Source organism: Podarcis raffonei, chromosome 8, assembly GCF_027172205.1.
Source record: "Podarcis raffonei isolate rPodRaf1 chromosome 8, rPodRaf1.pri, whole genome shotgun sequence".
Classification (NCBI taxonomy): domain Eukaryota; kingdom Metazoa; phylum Chordata; class Lepidosauria; order Squamata; family Lacertidae; genus Podarcis; species Podarcis raffonei.
In genome coordinates this window covers 70931111-70953356 of record NC_070609.1, presented here as the reverse complement: position 1 = coordinate 70953356, position 22246 = coordinate 70931111, and the positions used below count along the sequence as shown (strand labels likewise).

Genomic DNA, 22246 nt, shown 5'->3' with positions numbered 1-22246 from the left:
AATAACTTTGGCCCATTAATTTCAATGGTTTATTCTGGGTAGGATTTAGCTGCATACAAAGTGTTTACTGCTTTAAAGTCTGTTTTTATTGCTATGTTTAAATGAACATTTTATACTGTTTTATGCTGAAAACCATCAAGTGACAAAGTACATCGTCACACACATCCATAAAAGGGAACAGTGCTAAAGTAACAGGCCCTCACGTCTCTCCTCAACAGCTAAACTGAAGTGCATCTATATGTACCCTAACTCTGTACAGAAGCAACTGCTCCAAGATGCGGTTTAAGACCTGCAGGGTTTTGTCCTGGGCCCGTTGTTGTTCAATGTCTTTATAGACGATTTGGATGAAGTAACAGAGCGGGTGCTCATCAGATTTTCAAATGACACCAAACTGGAAGAGATAGCTAATGCCACAGAAGACACAATAGGGATTCAAAATTACCGGTACTTTAACAGATTGGAGAACTCACAAAATGAATTTCAATAGGGACAAATGCAAAATTCTGCACCTAGATTGGAAGAACCAGCTGCACAAATATAAGATGGGGAACACCTGGATTCAGCAGCGGAACTAGCTGCTCAGGCACCTGGAGCGGTGCACATGCCATGCACCTGGGGGTCAGGGCAAGCCACCCAGGGGGGCAATCGGCATGGCAATTGGCGCCTATTGGGGGCAATCGGCGCGGTGATCAGCACCCAGGGGGGCAACTGGTGCAGCGATTGGTGCCCAGTGGGGCGGCATGGTGATCCGCCCAGGGGGGATTTTGTCCCCCCCAATGGATGACACCCAGGGCGGCCCGCCCCCACCGTCCCCCCTTCCTACACCCCTGCCTGAATTGTCAATAGTACATGTGAAAAGTATCTAGGGGTCGTAGTAGACCACAAGTTGAGCATGTGTCAACAGTGTGATGCAGCAGCAAAAAAAAGCTAATGCACTTCCAGGCTGCAGCAGCAGCAGCAGCAGTATAGTGTCTGGATCAAGGGAAGTAATTGTACCGCTCTATTCTGCCTTGGTCAGACCACACCTGGAGTAGTGTGTTGAGTGACAAGCTGGAACCTGTGCACAGGAGGGCGACCAAGATGACCAAGGGTCTGGAAAACGAAGCTCAATTATAATTATAATTATAATTATAATTATAATTATAAATTTATTTATATCCTGCCCTCCCCAACTGAAGCCGGGCTCAGGGTGGCTAACAACAATAAAATAATACAACATTCTAAAATCATTTCATTATAAAATTAATTCAAATCAAATTGATGGCAACCATTGGGCTAGAGTTCTATGAAGATTGCCAAAGGAGGGAGTCAGGCGGTGCCCTGGCCAAACGCCTGGTGGAACAGCTCTGTCTTGCAGGCCCTGTGGAAAGATGTCAAGTCCCGCAGGGCCCTAGTCTCTTGTGGCAGAGCGTTCTACCAGATCGGAGCCACAGCTGAAAAAGCCCTGGCTCTGGTTGAGGCCAGCCTAACCTCTCTGTGGCCTGGGACCTCCAAGATGTTTTTGTTTGAAGACCGTAAGTTCCTCTGTGGGACATACCAGGAGAGGCGGTCCCGTAGGTACGAGGGTCCTAGGCCGTATAGGGCTTTAAAGGTTAAAACCAGCACCTTAAACCTGATCCTGTACTCCACCGGGAGCCAATGCAGCTGGTATAGCACCGGGTGAATGTGATCTCGTAGCGAGGACCCTGTAAGGAGTCTCACCGCGGCATTCTGCACCCGCTGGAGTTTCTGGGTCAGTCTCAAGGGCAGCCCCACGTAGAGCGAGTTACAATAATCCAGTCTGGAGGTGACCGTCGTGTGGATCACAGTGGCTAGGTCAGGACGAGAGAGGTAAGGAGCCAACTGCTTAGCTTAGAGGTATGGCTGAAGGAGCTGGGGATGTTTAGCCTGGAAAAGAGGAGACTGGCTGGAGATACAATAGCCATCTTCAAATATCTTAAGAGCTGTCACATGGAGGATGGAGCAAGATTGTTTTCTCCTACTCTGGAGTGTAGGACTCGAAGCAATGTCTTCAAGTTACAAGAAAGGAGATTCTATCTAAACATCAGGAAGAACTTTCTGACAGTAAGAGCTGTTTTGACACTGGAGCTGACTTCCTCAGGAGGTGGTGGACTACCTCTCTTTGGAGGTTTTAAAGCAGAAGTTGGATGGCCATATGTCTTGGATGCTTTGGTTAAGATTCCTGCATTGCAGAGAGAAGACCCTCAGTGTCCCTTTCCAACTCTACAATTCTATCAAACGTGGGTTCACTCATGCCAGGATGAAGGCTCAGTCTGGCAACCTGCAATTCAGGTACTAAAGGAGAAGACACAAGTCATGTCACCTCAAGGCAAAAAGGAAAACAGATTCTTTTGCAAGGTGCCAGCTAGCAGGATTCACCTAGATTTAATGTACTGGGTGTTGCAAAGGTGGCTAAGCTGGTTTGATTAGGACAAATCAAATCATTTTTTTAAAAAAACTGTCCTGCTACTCCCTTCCACCCCAACAAGACAGCAGGAGCACCTTTCTATTACACTTTTACAAGAGAGACCAGAAGCTAAGGGGCAAATAACTAAATAATTAACCCAAGAGTGAAGGCAGGCCACAATCTCTTTCCTGATCCCTCTCCAAGTATAAAGTTATATTCAAGTTAGGCAACTAAAGCTGCAATTGTAAAACACTCTTACTAGGGAGTAGTGTCATTATATACAATGAGTGAGACTTACTTTCAAGGTAAACAAGACACTCCCTTATCTAGCCACCTCCTACACCCTCAGCTGCAACCACAAATTTCAGTACTGCCTTTCACCCACTTGCAGTTTCTCCTATCTACTTTTCTGTTTCTTTTTCCCCACGTAAAGAAAGACATTTGGAGCAAGCCAGCCAGATGCCAATTTCTACCTTAAAGAGCATCAACCTGGTTACATTGGTTGGGGAAAAAATACCTTCTACAACCAGCACTGCAGAACCCTGGAGAGTATATGCACACATGTGCACACAAACCCTTCTTCCCCTAGATTAGTGGTTTTCAGCAAGTGGGATTCAGCTGATGACCAGATTGCACCTAAAATGGGTTGCACCAACAGTATTGTCCTCCCCTTTTCCTTCTCTAAAGTATGATAAGTGGGGAGACAGAGGAAGAAGAAAGGAGAACCAAAGACAAGAGGAAAACAAAGAGGGTAGCACAAAGGTGGATGTGCTAAAAAGTTAAGAGTTGATATGTTGCAAGGCTATGGCCCACAAACAATTAAGATTTCCACCCTAAGAGATCCAAGCTTCAACTTGCCTTCATTTAAGCTCTAAGCTCCACATTGCAGCCATCGTCTATCACTCTAAAGAGAGAATTCTACCTGCTAAGCAACTCCATGGTCTCAAGCTGTACAGAGGTGACAGGCAGGCAGGCAGGCAGGCACTCTGGCGATCAAGCAAGCAGCACCTTCCTTTCTTGTGATGACAACCCGGGCAATGATCCCTGCACAGATTACCAGCAGTCCCAGTTGTCCACGTGACAAGCTTTCACAGCCATTAAGTCTGGCAAATCAGATAGAAAATGGGCAGCACTTGCATACTGTGGAGCAACAAGCAATCTCTGATGTGTTACCTTTGCACCATCATTAGTCACCATACAGCTGAAACCACAAAAAGCTACTTCAAGAGACCACACAACTGTTGGTTCTGTTTAACGGGGAAACAAAACTGCCTGCTATTTAAAAACTTTCCAGCTGTCATTTTAAGAAATATAGAATTCCTGATGCCTCATTGAATGCAGTGAGACAGACTTTATCTTTAAGCTCATTATTATTGTTGTTATGAGTGTGTGGGTGTGCCAGACCCCTCTAATCCCCGGATCCAGCAAATGTTAAAATCTAATTGTTATAAGAAAAAAACCTGCTCCTTTTCTGTTATGGGGCACCCAAGAGTCCTTCTGTAGGTTTTCTATCGGTAGAAGGAAATAACAGAGGCCAACCAGAGAATACTGAGAAGCAAAGCAGCTAGCAAGCCTGATCTTTATTAACTGCTGCAACAGGGTGCTCACTCACCACATGCAGGAGGGAGGAGGAACCCGGAACAATGGTGTGCAAGCCCGTTATAAAGACTTTTGAAATTGCCCACCCTGGAGCCCAAGACCACCCCCCAATACACCATACATACATCACAAAAGGGGCCATCTACAGCAGAATCCTGACTGGAAGAAACCTGTTGATGAGTTTACTTTGAGAGCCTGGCCATTCTTTTGTGATGATAAATACTTAATTCCTGAGTCCAGGTCACAGGCTCACCCTATTCATACCCAAATGTGCCCTTAAGGCAGGATTTGTGAGCACAGAGACAATGGGGAGGCTTTTCCCATTTCCATCCAAACAGCAGAGGAATATTTGAGGTCAAGGGGAGAGTCGAAATGACTTCAGGATTATTTTCCTGTACTGTTTCAGACATGTGGTTTATATATTTATGTATGTGTTTGCCTGGTACATTTATTTTATATCTTAGACCTATAATTCTCAAAACACGAATCAATCCTTCTGGATCCAGCACAGATTCAACTGCTGGAATAGCTAGGCCAGCCAGGTAAAGGTAAAGGTACCTCTGACCACTAGGTCCAGTTGCGGACACTGGGGTTGCAGAGCTCATCTTGCTCTATTGGCCAAGGGAGCTGGCGTTTGTCTGCAGACAGCTTCCGGATCATGTGGCCAGCATGACTAAGCCACTTCTGGTGAACCGGAGCAGTGCACGGAAACGCCGTTTACCTTCCTGCCGGAGCGGTACCTATTTATCTACTTGCACTTTGACGTGCTTTCTAACTGCTAGGTGGGCAGGAGCTGGGACCGAACAATGGGAGCTCACTCCGTCACGGGGATTCGAACCGCCGACCTTCCAATCAGCAAGCCCTAGGTTCAGTGGTTTAGACCACAGCGCCACCCGCGTCCTGGTAATGGCCCACTAAAGGTAACTGCTTAAGGGAACAAAGGGAGTGGCTCTGTACCAGAGGGCGAATGGGTGGGCCTCCCTCCCTGGTTAATTAGAAAGACAAAAAGCCACAGCTGAAGCTGGATGCAAAAGTGGCAGGCTGGAGAAGCAGAGAGAGACAGGTCTGATTTCTGCTGGAATCCAGGGCTGTGGCTATGGGAGAAGCAAGACCATCTTGGGGAGTTAATGCTGTGAACCTCTCCATTGCAGATTCAGGTTGTACATGTGTTTAAATAAACCATATATCACTAATGCACCACTGCCTCTGCTGTGCCTCTTTCCAAAGCAAACACGAACCCTGGGTAAGCATCTGGAATCCCTGAAATTTCACACTGCTCAGAGACTGGGGTAGCATGCAACACTATCATTATCATCATCATCAACAACAAAAACATCACCATTAATTTTATAGGAAGCTGTCTTATACTGAGTCAAGCCATTGGTCCATCTAGCTCAGTGCTGCACTGACTAGAAATGTCTCTGCAGATTTCAGATAGGTGAAATTCTCAACCCTTCCCAGAGATTAGATAGATCGGGGTGTCCAAACTTTTTTCAAAGAGGGCCAGATTTAATGAAGTGAACTTGCATGAGGGCAGACCAAAGTTGTTGAAGTTGTTGAGCTTTTGTTACAATGCTGAGCTTTTTTTAGGATTTTAGTAAAGGTAAAGGGACCCCTGACCATTAGGTCCAGTCGTGGACAACTCTGGGGTTGCAGCACTCATCTCGCTTTATTGGCCGAGGGAGCCGGCGTACAGCTTCCGGGTCGTGGCCAGCATGACTAAGCCACTTCTGGCGAACCAGAGCAGCGCACGGAAACGCCGTTTACCTTCCCCCCAGAGCGGTACCTATTTATCTACTTGCACTTTGATGTTCTTTCGAACTGCTAGGTTGGCAGGAGCAGGGACCGAGCAATGGGAACTCACCCCGTCACAGGGATTCGAACCACCAACCTTCTGATTGGCAAGTCCTAGGCTCTGTGGTTTAACCCACAGCGCCACCCGCGTCCCTTTTAGGATTTTACCCCAGGACATATACTGCCACGGGGGGCGGATTAAATCAGCTGACGGGCCAGATTAGGCCCCCGAAATGGACTTTGGACATGCCTGCCATAGATTGAACATGGGACTTTCTGCATACAAAGCAGATGCTCTACCACTGAGCTACAGTGGATTTTTACAACCTTCTTTTCCTGGTTGTGTGTCTTGGTGAAAAGCTGTTTTCCATCCCGGCTGTCTGAGAACAAGTTGGTAGGCTTCCATCATGTATATGTATGTGTGTGTGTGTGTGTGTGTGTGTGTATAGGTCATCGCAAAACTATAAAGCTGTATAAAAAAAATCAAGAGGGAGATGCCACAGGTACTTAACCCTTTGGTGTCTCCCCTCCTGGGTTACCATTAGGGGGCAAGAACTGCACTCCCATGAAAGTGGGAGAGAGATGGTGGGACTATACACTTTAGAAGGACGTTATACAGTTTAGATAGCCTGCTACTGATTTGCCTGCTCACTTACTTTTCAGAAGGCTGTTGTTAGATATACTGCTTTATAGTTGCACCCAAAAAAAAGAGGTAATAACTGATGTTATTGCACTCCAGATTGACAGGACGATACTGTGTAAAAGTTGACACTGCTGCTTAGTAAGTATGCATTACGTGACCAGTGTACTACATTCACTGCTTATTACTATTAACTTTCAATTGTTTTGCTATATAAGGCTATTATGTTGTGCACTGACACACACTGTTCGTTATGTTCTAGGTTCTGGGTCACCTTGTGGTCTTTTGACAAAGGGTGCTGCAGGGGGAACCAACTTTTCTCCAATGCTATTTAACATCTATTGGACCAACCACTCAGAGCAGTCATTAGGAGATTTATTTATTTTTTTGGCGAGGTGCCAGAAATATGCTGATGACATCCAGTTCTATTTCTGGGCAACATCTGAATCAGGAGAGGCTGTGCATGACCTGAACCGGGGCTTGTCTGCAGTGAAGAGCTGGGTGGTGGAGGCTCTGTGGGTAACTGGTTTCCCAGATTTGGAAGTTGGGAAGTTTGCGTATCCTGAATGGGTATGTAGTTTGGGTGGGGGCGTCCTCCTAGATTCAGCGTTGTCACTTGGGACACACATTGTCTCAAACAGCAAGGAGCACATATTGCCACCTATGGTTAGTATGCCTATCCTGGATGGGGACAGCCTGACCACTATGATACATACATTTGCACCTTCCAATTAGATTCTCATAATGAGCTCTATATGGGGCTACCATTGAGGCTTGGAAACTTCAGCTGGTGCAAACTGCAGCAGCTAGGATACTGACCTGGAGCCTCTTGTCATGCATATGTGTTGAAAGAACCAGTGTTGAAAGAACTGCACAGACTGCTTGTTAGCCTATTGAGCAATCCAATATTTTGTTATGAACAAATAAAGCTTTGAACAACTTGGGACCAGATTACCTAAAGGACAGGCTTCCCTGATACCGGCTGAGTAGATCACAAAGATAATCAGAGGCCTTGCGAAGCCATGACCTACAGAGACATCTGGCAGAAGCATGTAAGCAGGGCCTCCTTTGTGGTGGTCCCTTACTTCTGGAATGCCTTCCTCTCCATTATTCAAGAGGCACGAACTAATGGATGCCTTCATTGTTTAGTAAGAACATAAGAACTTTCTGCACCAGGCTATTGGCCCATCTAATCCTGCATCCTGCTCTCACCAGATGCCTCTAGGAAACCTACAAGCAGGATTCAAGCACAAGAAGCAATCTAGCCATAGAGCCAGAACATAACCATCATAGCTGGTAATCGTTGATAGTCCTAACCTCCATGAATTTGCCCAATTCTTTTAAAAAGCTATCCAAGTTAGTGGGCATCCATAGCTGAACTATGTACTGTGTGAAGAAGCCCTTTCTTTTATCTGTTCTGTATCTCCCAACATTCAGCTTCACTGGATGTCTGTGAGGTCTAGTGTTATAAGAGAAGAAAACCCGATTTAATTGCTTGACATTTCCCTGTAACTTTTCTGCCATAGGACTCTGCAATTTGGTTTCTCTATTTTAAATTGTTTTAAATATGCTTTCTTTTTTTTACAAAACATTTACAAACCGCTCTGAGAGATCTTTTAATATAAATGGTACAGAAATATTAAAAATAAAATAAAATACCACCTCTCTCAGTGTTTGGACAGGATCTTGTTGCACAGACATCCCTGTTAACAAAGGGCAAAGATCTTCAGATGTTCAGGAGATGATTGCCAGGGTTCCTTTCCTACCGTCAGAAAGTTATGGGAGTTCTGACAATGGGCAACCTCTGGCACATATGCACAAATGTAGCTTAGCAGCCAGCAGGTGGCATAGATTTACGTGAGTCAATTCAGTGCCCCTGGCTTCATACCTGAATTCTTTGGTGCTGCCTAGGGCCGGAGATGCAGACAAGCTGCGCGTCTTGGCCCGCCCACGCATGGAGTTGGCGCAGCTCCGCTCCTCGTCGGCCCGACATGAGGAGCATTGGTAGCAGGTAGAGTCTGAGCTGGCATCGTCCCCCCCAGGGCTGAAGGCTTCCGGCTCCATCTCCATCCTCAGAAAATAACTTTCCTGGGAAGAAAGAAAGCAGGGTTCAGGTGAATGTTAGGTTTCAAAACCAATGACAGGTCAAGACCCACAGAATAGCTACTTTGCTGGATGGGAGCTCAAGGACCAGCTAATCCAGCATTCTGTTTCGTACCCATAAAGGCAAGTGTCTTTCTCAAACACATGGATCCAACCCTTGATACCCAGAGATATGCTGCCTCCAGGATGCGTCCAACGTTAGTGCCACACTGAAATTTGCGACAAGGACTAACTTAGGTCCAGTGATTTCAGATGGGTCTGCTCTGAGCACAGCCACCTGTACTAATCATGCCACAAACACATCATATTAGAAGAATACAGTGGTACCTTGGGTTAAGAACTTAATTCATTCCAGAGGTCCGTTCTTAACCTGAAACGGTTCTTAACCCAAGGTGCGCTTTCGCTAATGGGGCCTCCTGTTGCCGCTGCACCACTGGCGCGTGATTTCCGTTCTTATCATGGGGCAAAGTTCTTAACCTGGAGCAACCACTTCCTGGTTAGTGGAGTTTGTAACCCGAAGCATCTGTCACCTGGAGTGTCTGTGACCCGAGGTACCACTGTATAGTTTTGTATCTTCCATGAGGCCTTAAGGCACTGCTGGGTAAACCTTCAGTCTAGGGGTTGAATGTGGCCCCCCAGGCATCTCCATCTGGCCCTCAGGACTCTCCCCAGGCCACACCCCTCACTGGCTCAGCTCAAGTGCTTTTGCTTGGCTGTGTCACTGAACTCTGATAATGCCTCTTCTTGCTCGCCTGGGTGGATAGAGCTCTGCCTGCTGTCAAATCATCTCCCTCCCTTCACGGCATCCCTTCTCACCCCAATGCAACTTGAGCGCAACTGCATTCATATCAATTACATTTTTTATTACAGCTTTGTATACATTTCAGCCCTTGCTTCACCAAACACAGGCCTGAGTTTCCTAAAACAGTTTATGAGAAAAGTACAAGGTGTTCCTGATGCCTTCTGAGCTGGTTGTCCAATTTACTTTTTTTGTGTGAAAGCAAGCCTCCCTCTGGTTTTCTGGGTCTCTCTCTCATTATAGGGATGCCTGGCTGGATGTTACACAAGGAGGGCAACGATTCATACCTTCACTAGGTCACCTGCATATATATATATATATATATATATATATATATATATATATATATACACACACACACACACACACACACACACACACACACACACGAGGCCTACTGGATCAGGCCAAAGGCCCATCCAGTGCAGCATCCTGTTCTCAAAGAAGTGGCCAGCGCAATGCTTCTGGGAAACCCGTAAGCAGGACTTGAGCACAACAGCCACGGTCTCCAGTTGAGATTCCCAGCAACTGGTATGCAAAGGGATAGTGCCTCTGACCATGGAGGCAGAACATGTCCCTCTTCTCCTTAAGGAGATGCCAATGTGGTGCAATGGTTAGTGTGCTGGACTATGACTTGGTAGGCCAGGGTTCAAATCCCCATTCAGCCATGAGGCTCACTGTGTGACCTTGAACCAGTCACTGCCTCTCAGCCTACCCTACCTCACAGGGTTGTTGCGGGGATAAAATGGGGAGAGGGAGCACCATGTATGTTAAGCTCTTTGGAGGAAAAAGTGGGTTATAAATAAAGTAATAACTGAGTGTTGCTGGGAGTGTTGGCGCTTGGATGGCTTAAGATATATTTTTCTTCTTTAATCTCTATGGGGCACTAGTGCACTACAGTTAAAATGCAGAGAATTCATTTCCTCCTAGCCTGTATCCTCTCGTTTCCAAGCTTAAACTCTCCTTTGAGTATTCGCGTTAAAAGGCATTACTTGGGTCAAGCTCTTGAAATGGGGAAGTGGGTGCTGTCAACGTTTCAATAAGCAGGATACAAAAATCTACAATGTATAATAAAAAAGGGGTGGAGGCAGTGGAAATTCTATTAAAAGAGCACATGGATTTCGGTCTCAGCTATAAGCATTCTGAAACTGTCAGACCACACACACAGGTGCTAGCCTCATTGAGATTGGTGCATTTCAAGCTTTTAAAGCATTTCTGCCATTTTATTTCACCAGCTGACCTCCTTCTGATTGGTCCCTCTCCAATACAGACTGAGAAGTACTGTACAGCCTTATGAATACTTTGAAAAAGGAAAATGCAGCAGCAGCCAAGGTATGTTTAAATGCAAGCAAAACCGTGCTACGCCTGAGTAGAATATATTGCATTATGTTAGCAGGGGAGGCAAAAGTATTATTATTTCAATGTTCGCTCCTCCTCTTCTTCTGCTTCTTCATCATCACACAGCTTAACCATGAAGTGATTCTAGCTCATGTCAGCAGTTCTGTAATGGCTTGTTTCAGCCTCATAATTTGTGAAATAACTATCGTGGGCTTCTTAAAAACAACAAATAGGCGTTCTGTGCTACTTGCGCAAAATATATTGAGCCAGTGGCCTTTTGAAGCTACAAATTATGGTAAGAACACACACACACACACACCGTATATAAATCACAATAAAATGAAGCTGCTCCAGTGGGTTAAAGCTTTTCTTTAGTGTCAACTTTGCAACAAAAGTACATATTCTGCGTTACCAGGAGTGAGAATGTTTGTGGCTCTCCAGATGTTCTTGTGGCCCTCCAGATACTAGGGTTTTTTTGGGGGGCGGGGAAGTGTTGACTATAGTTCCATAGCTTAAAAAAACCCCAAAAACCAATACAATAAAAATGTATTGGCACAGTGACATTTTTATCCAATGATAGTAGATCTATTGACATTAATAGACATGGCTAACTTGGGTCCATTAATTTCAATGGGTCTACTGCTGCAAGTAGATGTTAGTTGGCTACAGCTCAAAGAAATCAAAGGAGAAAGGAAGGTGGTACATGTCCAAAAATTAAACCAGGGAAAGCTAATGAGAGTAAGTGAAGTGTGGCCACCTTGTATATTTATCCTGGTACTGAGAAACACTTCCTGTTGTTCCTAGATTGCTTTTTAATCCTTGATATTTAGTTTTTATGTTGGAAGCCACCCAGAGTGCCTGGGGCAACCTAGTCAGGCGGGTGGAGTATAAAAAAATATTATTATTATTATTATTATTATTATTACTATTATTATTATAAGCAACAGCCTGTGTGTGTGTCTGCAAGTAAAATCAACAGTGTGTGACCCTCACAATCAAGACTAGCAGGACATAGCTGACTTCCCATGGTAAACAAAAGGCTATTGGGAATGGCTATCTCTCTAATGTTTATGTTTTGCCACCTGCTACAGCAGCCATGTTGTGACTGGGGCTCCCAGCACATGCTCAAACTTCAAAATGTGCCCACTGGTCCCAAAAGGTTGGTGAGCCCTGCCTTATGGGTTAATCTGTTACTTCACAGGGTCATCAAAATAAAGCAAACCCCAAACCAAGAAAAAGGGCTCCAAGTCCACTTGTAGGGCAAGAAAGAGAGGCCCCGCTGGTCCTCTCTTAACCAGACCCTCCAAGTGTCCCTATTTTCCACGGATGTCCCTGATTTAGAGAAGCCGTCCCAGTTTTTTATTTGATCCCAGAATGTCCCACTTTTCCTTAGTATGTCCCTATTCTCGTTGGAGGATATGGAGTTATCCAACCCCTGAGCTGTCCGAAGGCAATCCTGCATAGGGAAGGTTTTCAAAAATGTTTTATTATGTTTTTATGTATGTTGGAAGCTGCCCAGAGTTGCTGGGGCAACCCAGTAAGATATAAATAGTAAAATTATCATTATAGAATGGGACATCCCTATATTCATTGGAGAAACATTGGAAGGTATGGTGTTAACTCAGAGAGCACCTGCTGGGGGTTCTGCTGAGGACAGCCATCCCTGCTACAAAGTCAATAAAGGCTTCTTTTTCATTTGTCCCTTAAAGAGGCGTATCATGTTAATTTTTCTGAGACTGCCAAAAAACAAACTCTGGTGTACCAGGCACCGATCAGATGTGACTGAACCATGACTCCCATAATTCCTGACTGCTGGGCATGCTGGCAGGAGTTGATGGGTGCTGGGAGTCAAGCAACATCTGGAGGGCCACAGATGTTCCTCATCCCTGTCTGGTAAAGAGCCTAATGAAATAGTCCTCTGATGGCTATATACTGGAAATGACTTTATGCTTAAGTGAAGAGGTGATCATCTCCAAATTCTGCTTTTCATACTTCTGCAATCTATTTTGGAAAGTTGTTGCTCACTACGCATTTGGACATTTCTGTGGATACCATAATGAAATTTTGCATGATGGTTCCCAAGTTCAAGGAGCAGGCAACATCTGAAGGGAAAGCCTTGAAAAGTTTCAAGTCAGGTAGGACATCATACAAATGTGGCCAGAATTATACGTATAACTATATGAAGCCTGGCCAACTTTCAGAGTAGCCTTCAACCCAATATTGCATTATGCAGGAGGACTGCAGAAGCACTGGGGCGATGCTGCACCCAAGTAGACTAGCTCCCTGATGCTACAAGGGGGTCAGACCACTTTGTAAACGAAGGACAAGAATGCAGGCATTGACAGTTCTTTGCCAAGTGCAATTTGCACAGCAGTTTGTAGGACCAACAACCTAAAGAGGGCTTATTTTACTGTTCTGCAGGATTTTGTAGAAGAAAGAGGGCTTCCTACCCTACTAAAAGAAACTTTATGCAGAAGCTTCACTCTACAGAATGCTTTATAGAATAGCAAATAAAAACCCAGGGGGGAGAAAACAAACAGGTGCTGCCTGGAAGAACAACAAAGTGAAGCATTAAGGAAACCCGTATGTTGATGAACTACAAGTACCGTGCATGGTGGGGCTGATGGAAGCAATGTCTAGAGGGCCAAATGTTCCCAACATCTGGGATAGAGTATAAGACTATACTCAGAAAGTCTTGTGTTCAAATCCCCACTGAGTCTCAAAGCTCACTGAAGTGACCTAAGGTCAGTCATTGTGTCTTCCTTAGCCTAACTTAACTCACAGAGTTCCTGTGAGGGTAAAAGGGAGAGGGAGAGAAGAATTATTTGGGCCACCCTGAGTTCCTTGAAGGTAGGGTGTGATAAAAATACAATAAATATAGAAGCGTTGAGAAATAGGTCATTTTTCTCCCTCAGTAATTTCACTTGATGAGCGAAGATGTTCAGGTTGTGCCTGCAGAGTGGAGGCCACATAATATACTATAGCACCACATAGAGGGCTCAAAATATTTCTGACAGCCATTTGCTCATGCCATCATTAATTGGCCAGAAGAACTAGATTACCCTGTACAACGTCGGCCTGTACATTACACAATTAAGAACTCACCATAACTCATATAACACAAGAGGACAGTGGGGCATTCAGAAAGCAGAACAAGAAAGCGCTTTATCTCGCTCTTAGTCTCCCTTTTTGCAAATAAAATGCTTTATTCAGTAGTTAACACACTACTTCTCAGGAACCCAAACATTTTCCCTTTTCAGCACACAGAATATGAGAATGCTAGCTAAAATACACTTGTTTATTTTATTCTTTCCATGTCTCTCTCTCTATCACAGTTATTTAGCTTAAACCACACTTTCAAGACTTCACTACATTTGACCTTACACTGAGAGCGAGCTGAAATAAACACAACATTGAGGTCACCCTGTAACATTTCAGCAAAGGCAGAACTTGATCTCAGGTCCTCAGGGGAGGCTGCTCCATGAGGGCAAATGGGGCACTGTCTTACCAACCTCAATCTGCCCTCAGCCAGTCCTCACCTGCCTGTCTTCTTACAATCAGCCAGGGGGTGGTTCTGCCTGCCATTAACTCTGGCGCCACCTACTGTTGGTCTCCCTGCCTACTGCCCTACCAGACCCAATGGGCACCAGACACCACTGCTGGTCTTGAAGAACTAAAGTAAAGTTTTGGATTTGCTGGACCATGCTATTTGTATATTCCAAATGCACAACAGAAACAATTTTTCTGAATGCATTGCAGACTCAAAATTTCCTGTTCCTGCTGCCAGTTTACTGAACTCTTACATAAGAGATAAGAAACAGGAAACATTGCTGTCAATAGTCCAGAAAACACAAGACCAAGGTTTCAGGCTGCCCTTCCTCAAATTAAGTAACTTCCCAAACTGTATTCCAGTGTTGTCGTCTTAGAGCATCAGGGCTTCTAAAGTCATGTAACCACTGATGTTTTGCAAACTTTAGAAGCCAGAATGGTGCAAAGGGAAAAAGGGTTGGTTCTCCTATTTCAAGATGAAGTGTGACTCCCAAAGTTGACTTAGTGATCTCAAAAGCAAGTCAGTGGCTCTGTTTGAACATCTTATCACATCTTGGTTTGAGATGGATATAATTTATAGAGTTAGAATAGTTTTCCTAACAATGGTTTGATGTAATGTCTGAATTGGCAAACCAGTTATAGTCAAAGTACTATGTCTGGAGTTAGTTGTACAATAGAAGGAGTGCTGAGAGGATGAAAATCAAATGAGCCAGTATGCAGGCAAAACCGTGGTTTGGGCTGCCCAACAGGCAAGCCACCCTTAAAATAAATTCAGTTTGCTCCACAGGCAGAGCTATGGCTGTAAATATGTTTATCAAAGGAGTAACCGCACAAACCATAGTTTTCAATTCTGGTTTACTATCTGATCACAAACAATGTTTGCCTGTTCAGACATCATGCCGAACCATCACTAAGTTTCTTTAACCATGGTTTGGCTTAATGTCTGAAAAGAACCCCAACCCAGTTTGCTTGTAACGCAAAATCAAACCATGGCTTACCATGTATGAGCAAGCGTACTAGTGCACAGGGAGAAAATCACGACCATACTGCCGGAAGCTAAACCATGGTTTGATTTAACCATGTTTTGTCCACACCTAGGCTCATGGTGTGTTTTCTCCAAACAAACCATGAGCAATATGCCAAGAATGAATTTTGGATACATCTGTGGGTTTGTTTAGACATTTAATACAACCAACCAACCAACCAACCAACCAACCAACCATTATTATGCCATTACCAAGCAGGACAGGTCTGAACACTTGTGAAATGCTGATAATTTGTCACCATTTTCACTATGCCTTTCTGTAAAACTTGCACCCTTGTCAAAATGAAAAAAAATCTGACAAATTTCCATCTTTGAAGTGACATTTACCAACAAAAACTGATGTTTTTTGTCACAAGACCCTACTGCTTTTACAGACAACAAGAAAGCAGTTCTTCAACTTTTCAGGCCCTCTATGGGCACAGCCAACAGATGTCAGGAACGGAAAAAAATCAAGAGCCAAAAAGTTGGGGAAAGAAACTGAGCTGACTAGAAAACATAGTTAAATACAGTTGTGTGGCTCTTTTCCGCTTCTCTTGATTTATGTAACAATGAAAAATCCACTCAATAGTGCCAAAAGTTAAATTTAGATAAAACTCAAGTTTCTTCAACATCCAAGCTCATCCCTTAGCTCCACTCCATCTTCAAATCCCCATCCCAAACTCTCTGGAAGTTCCCACCTGCACCCACATACCCTGCGGTGTAAGATCTCTCCCCATTCTCTTTTTCTCCCTATTCTGTCATACTCCCTGCCTGTGTTCATCATTTGTTGCTTATCTCGTTTCCCCCTCCTAACCCCTCATGGTCCTCCAGCCCCATACCCCCATTTTCTCTCTCACCAACCCCATGACTTTTCTTCATTCCTGCCCCCTCTTGCCCTATACACCCACTTCTCTCGCACCCTGCCCCTCTTCCTCTCATCCCCTCCTAATTCACACCCCCCACTCTCCTGCCCCATACTTCCATTTTCCTTTCTCTCGCTCACTAGCCCCTCACTCCTCCAGCCCTATACCCCTGCTACACTCACCAACCCCTCCTGCCCCATATCCCACTACATTCACCAGCCCCTCCTGTCCCACATCCGACCCCCTCCTACCCCATAACCCCAACACTCATCCTGCCCCATACTCCCACACTCACCACCCGCTCCTACCCCATACCCCCACTCCACCCCTCATGCCCCATATCCTCCCAGACTAACCAGCCTCTCCTGCCCCACGGCCCCCACATCCCACCCCTCCTGCCCCATACCCCCCCACATCCCACCCACTCCTGCCCCATATCCCGCACACTCACCAGCCCCTCCTGCCCCATACCGCTTTCCTTTCTCACTCTCCAGCCCCTCCTGCCCCACAGCCCCATTTCTGCCTGCGCCGGCCCCTCCCCTTCTCCTCCTGCCTTTCTTGCCTCACCTCCATGCCCCCTTCCCCTCCTCTTGCACCTTCCTCACAGAGCTCCCCCCCCCGCTCCCCTCTCGAGTGGGGCGCCCCCTCCTCCTCCGAACCCTGCCCTCCGGCCCCGCCCCCTCCGCCTCGCGTCACTCACTTTCTCACTCGCGCGCCAAGCGGCCCCGCCTCCGCCTCCTCCTCAGGTGCGCGAGGCCAACCCCCGCTCCCCGGCCTCAGAGGCCTGCCGCCGGCCGGCAACTCCTCCAGCCCAGCGAGCGCGTCCAAGAGCGGCAACGACGGCGGCAGCGGCAACCCCCGCCAGGCACCTCCTCCATCCTCCTCGGCCCGTCCCTCCTTCCTTCCCCTCAGGGAGGTAAAACCTGGTAAAGAGGGAGGAGCGGGACTGGGAGCGAGGAGAGCGCTATTACGCATGCGCTCCTTCGGCGAAGAGGCCAAGGCCAAGCGAGCCCGGAGGGGGCTTGAGGGAAGGGATTCGGTCCGTGAGGAGAGCATGCGCGGCTTGTATTTGTGGCGGGCGCTTCTGTGGACTTGGGCCCGCAGACTTAGGAAAAGTGTAGAACGGCGCGCAGTGTTAGTTTCCGGGTTCTGTAGACTCCCATATAAATTACGGAAGAATCCCAGAATTTTAACGTAGGCGTTGTGATGATTATCATTATTGTTATCGTTACAATTTATTACTCGCTCTTCACCCTAAGGTCCCAGGACGGACTGCAACAATGTAAAACACAACGCTGATATTAAAACGCAATAATTACACAATACTAAAAAAAAAAGTTTAAAACAAGGTTAAGATTACGGAAATAAGCTGGGCCCCAGGCCATGAGGCAGGGTCACTCTACTCTTTTCTTTCTCTATCCCTCAGAAGAGAAAGCAGCTCAAGTAAGAGCTTCTGCGCACGCGCAAAAAGAGGCCGGCTCGAAAATAGAGCGAGGCCGAGCGGCTTCAGCGCGCGTGCGCAGTGCGTGCTAGTGGCCCCGCTGCGCGCAGCTGTGACAAGGAGGCGCTCTGCATAAGTTCAGATACAACCTGGCTTTCCTTGGGTTCTGCAGAAGTCTCACGGCCCACATCTCTCTTTCAAAACCTGAGGTGGGCTGTCGAACAAACAAAAGACGAGCAAAGGGTCTTGTGTCACCTTTTAAGCGATTAGACAGTTTAATTTGGAACAAAGATTTTGTGCACTTGGCGCAATTCAGGATTCGGGCGTCTGACGAAGTGTAACATGGAAGAATGGAGACAAGAGCGCTCCCGAGCTTATGCAGAGTAAATCTCTTCCATCCCACTAAAGCAGCCCAGGATCATACCTTTGAAGTTTATGAGGAGGAGGATACCAGCGAGTAGGCATGACTTGCACACAGAATCAGGGCCCAGGGAGCTTCCTCAACACTTCCTCATTCATAACAGCTGCATTGTCACACAGTAGCTAAGGGTCATCTTGCTACTGTGATTGCTTACTTTTTGTTTTTACTGTATTTATTGGATACTGGATGGACTGCTTTATTGTTATGTGTTGCAAACCACCCTGGAGCTTGTTTCTCCCCTCCCTTTTAAATGAAGGACACTATAAAAATGTTTCAAATAAATGCACATTTAGATAAGCACAATATGGTAGTGCATATGGAACTTGGAAATGTTTATTAGAATGAGATCAAGACTGGGAAACAGCGTGGAGGAAGGGATTCTTTTTTTAAAAAACAAGGCAAGGTAGAAAAAGTGTCTGTGCTGTGAAAGGATTCAAACTAACTAGAGCCTCTGTGTGTGTTTGTTAAAGAGTACTGGACTAGAACTGGGAAGACTCCGGTTCAAACTCGCATCAGAAGCTCACTGAGTGGCAATGGACCAGTCATTATATTTTCAGCCTCAGCTACCTACCTTTAAGCCCATGATGGATAGCTCAGTCGGCAAACCATGAGAACTCTTAATAATAATAATAATAATAATAATAATAATAATAATAATAATTTATTATTTATACCCCGCCCATCTGGCTGAGTTTCCCCAGCCACTCTGGGCGGCTCCCAATCAGTGTTAAAAACAGTACAGCGTTACATATTAAAAACTTCCCTGAACAGGGCTGCCTTAAGATAATCCCACGTTGGGCAAGAAAATTCATGCATTGCACAGGAGTGGACTAGATGGTCCTTGTGGTCCCTTCCAACTCTACAATTCTATGATTCTATGTCTGTTTTAACATGGGGAAGGGGAGGTGCATAGTGTTTTTTAAAAAACAAAGTTTAAAGCAGATGTAGAGGGCTCTTCATTTCTCTTAGAGGAATGTGGTGCTGAGGAAGGGGGTGACTGAGCCTTTGCACTGTTCTCCCAGTCAAATACCTCCCACCCCACATACTCTGTGGCTAATAACAGGTGTCTGGGAAGGTAAAAATCCAGAAAATGGCACAGAAGGAGGGGTGTTCGATTTAAACTAGCCCACTCTTCCAAAAACCTAACCTTTAGGAAGATTTATTTAGGGTTAGGGTGAGATTTGACATTTAAGGAATCCAGCTCAGAGTACTCTTTGAGCAAGGTGCCTGAGGGAGGAGAGGTGAACATGTATTTGTGTTCCATCAAGAGTTTCCTCATGCTCCTATTGCACCAGCTTGGGGGAATCTGAATGAGGAAGTTGGGTGTGGGGGATAACACTAACCCAGAAATGCAGATAGCCCGTTTGCAAGAGAGAGCTTTTTAAAGGGGAAATCCCAACTGAAAGCAAAGCATTTTTATATTAACAGTACTTCTGATGGGGGCTTGAGACCTAGGGAGGCCATCTTGCCTAAAGCCACTTGCAGCCTCAACTGATGGGGTTGTAGTCAAAGCACCTAGAGGGCACCCGGTTGCTGAAGGCTGCATTAGTGTAACATCCGGTGCTGTTTCGCTGTCGCAAGAGTTGGCTGGAATTTCAAAAAGTCGACTGAAAACAGGTCAACAAAGCTAGAGGTGGGCCCTGTCATGAGGTAGCTGCTTTAGATTTTGGGAAGCGTGATGAGCTACTGACTGTCCTGACTTTTGCATTATAATCCAGCAGGAGACTCCTGTTGTTCTGTGCAAGCCTGGTTGGAACAAACATAGAAAAGAAACCCCATTCATTTCAAGTAGGCTTGTACACAGGATAACATCCTGGTCAATTTTGCCTTGTGTCAATGAGCATGAAGGAGGTGGGGGTGGGGACCCATTTGAATTGAAGAAGGCCTGTAACTTGCATGCAGAATGTCCCAATTTCAGTCCCCAGCATCTCAGTCCCCTGCCTGAAATTCTGGAGAGCTGCTGCCAGTTAGTGTCGACAGTACTGAGTTAGATGAGCCAATGGTTTGACTCAGTAAAAGGCAGCTGCCTGTGATTTTTTTCTGCATCAAGACATTTGTACTAGCTCTTCATGAAGCATCTTTCATTTTATTTAAATAGGCCTAATGCAAATTTAAATATAGAAAAATAATTGTGATTCACGCTCCTGCCCTTCTCTTTCCAGCAAGCAACAAGGTCAATGTCACAGCTGCTAAGAGGAAACATTTTTACATAGCCCATTTCTTTAGGACATCTTCTGCTTTTACGGGAAGGATGCCTCCCCCCCTTCCCCCAGCCAAGGAGAGATGCAGTTCTAGTGCAATGCACTTATTACCTGTAGAAGGACCACCAGATGACCCGCTGCGTTGATGACCTGCGTTTGATGAACACTTATCCTAATTGATGGCGATTAGGCACAGTGGCTCAACGGACAAGCACACTCCTATTTTTAGAGAGCTCAATGGTTCTGTAGCCATCTCCAAAGGATATGACCTTGGTAATGAACTTTGGGACGCTTGCTTACTTTCTGGAGCATGAGTGGTTAAGTGCTAGTCCTGAACCTCGAGGCAATAATAATTAAGTGGTACTGGTTGTGCCCCAGAGAAGGGCTGGCACATGGCATCCCTTGGCATTTGCTGGAGCCCAGAAGAACCCACTGGTGATGCCTGCCTTGGTCCACTCATCAAAAATATGTATGTCCCAGATTCTGAGCTGCCACATTTATTTCCCACAATGCTCAGACATCACTCTGAGGCATTGTGGGGAATTCCAGTGCAGCTATACTCAACTACCCAGTGTGGAGCTGCAGTTGATACCAGGTCAGTGGCTGGTAGGAAACCCACAAGTAGGACCTGAGCACAGGAGCTCTCTTGCCTCCAGTGGGTTCCAGCAACTGGTACCCAGAAGCATTGCCATTGCACAGCCATCCTGCTTTTTGCTGGATCCTAGAAAACTGGGTTGAATTCTATTTCCTTTGTATTTATGCTAAATGATGCTGTTTTCATCTGCCATCTGCAGATGGACCACTGGCTTGATCAAGGAAGGCAATTATTATGTGCTTATTTATCTCATCTTCCGATGGGTGCTGGTGATGCAGTGCTGATAATGTCTCTTTGAGGCATATGTTGTGGATGTGTCCTGTGACATCTTTTTGGTCAGCTGCAGTTGTTCATATTAACTTGGTTTTGGGGGGGAAATCCTTGAGGTTTGTGGATGTTCACACATCCCCGTGATGCGTGGGGACAAGCAGACAGGCAACAAAAGAGGACCTTGCAATTGCTTTATGGTTGCAAAGAGCCTTGTGCTTCTACGTTGGAAGGTTAAACTCCAACCACCATTACACAGCAGTCTTACTGCCCTTCCTGCAATTTTGTTTGGATATCTAATTGGGGAAAATGGACTGCTTTGATTAATAGATAGGTTTAAATTAGGATTGATGGATTATTTTTACTGTTAATGGTAGCCGACATTTCTTTTCATTCTGTGATATTTGCACATTATTATTATTTTTAAAAGGATTAAATGCAGTTATGGCAGACAGGTTTAGTGCAACCTTTCTGAAAACAGAAACAACGCTTCATTCCATACCAGTTGCACGTATTTCATAAGACTGGCAAGAACATCGGAGCTAAGTTAAGAAGGGATTTAATCCGAAATAAACATTCTTAGGGGCAGTTTAAGCCAAGATTTGGTGGTCGGACAAATCTCATAGGAAGCTGTAAGAGGGGAAAAGGTCACGGTGTCTCCCGTAATGGTCCTATCGGAAAGCCACTTTTCATAGACTTTCACTGTTAAACCTTGTTCATAATACAGGGTGGGGAGACCAAATTAGGCCAATAAAAAAGTTCGGGACTCTAAAAAAAGGAAGCACTTCTCACACAACGCATAATGAAAATGATACTCACTTTTCACAAGACACGCTGACAGCTTTCAAGGGGGATTAACCTTTATTTAGTGTGTGTATCTATATACTGCCTTTAGGAACATAGGAAGCTGTTGTGTACCGATTCAAACCATTGGTTCATCTAGCTCAGTATTGTCTACATTAACTCACAGCGGCTTACCAGGGGTTTAGGCAGGGGGACATTCCCAGCCCAACCTGGAAATGCCAGGGATTGAACCTGGGACCTTTTGCATGCAAAGCAGATGCTTGGCCACTGTTACACTCCTTCCCTGCTCCCATTTCCACAAGTACCTGGAGAATATTCACTCTAGCAATTTATAAAGGAAATTCCACCCATTCTCCAAAGGGGCTCATTCCTTGAAATGAGGGTTGAAACTGGAAGAGAGA

The 22246-nt window shown here is 45.6% G+C and overlaps 1 protein-coding gene across 4 annotated transcripts in view; it reads right to left on the bottom strand.

Annotated features, from left to right (window-relative positions):
• Positions 1 to 17116, bottom strand: part of NADK (NAD kinase) — a 48331-nt gene extending 31215 nt beyond the window's left edge. Inside the window, exons 1-2 of one of the 4 annotated variants that reach the window (XM_053400712.1) lie at positions 16817 to 17116; positions 8329 to 8528 (exon numbers count right to left, since the gene is read on the bottom strand). In XM_053400712.1, coding sequence (XP_053256687.1) covers positions 8329 to 8510 — 182 coding nt within the window. In that variant the 5' untranslated portion in view covers positions 8511 to 8528; positions 16817 to 17116. Of the gene's footprint in view, positions 1 to 3329; positions 3435 to 8328; positions 8529 to 16567; positions 16620 to 16683; positions 16729 to 16816 lie in introns of those variants that run through there. The other 3 variants (XM_053400711.1, XM_053400710.1, XM_053400713.1) reach the window with 3 other exon arrangements.
• Positions 17117 to 22246: the final 5130 nt, after the last annotated feature.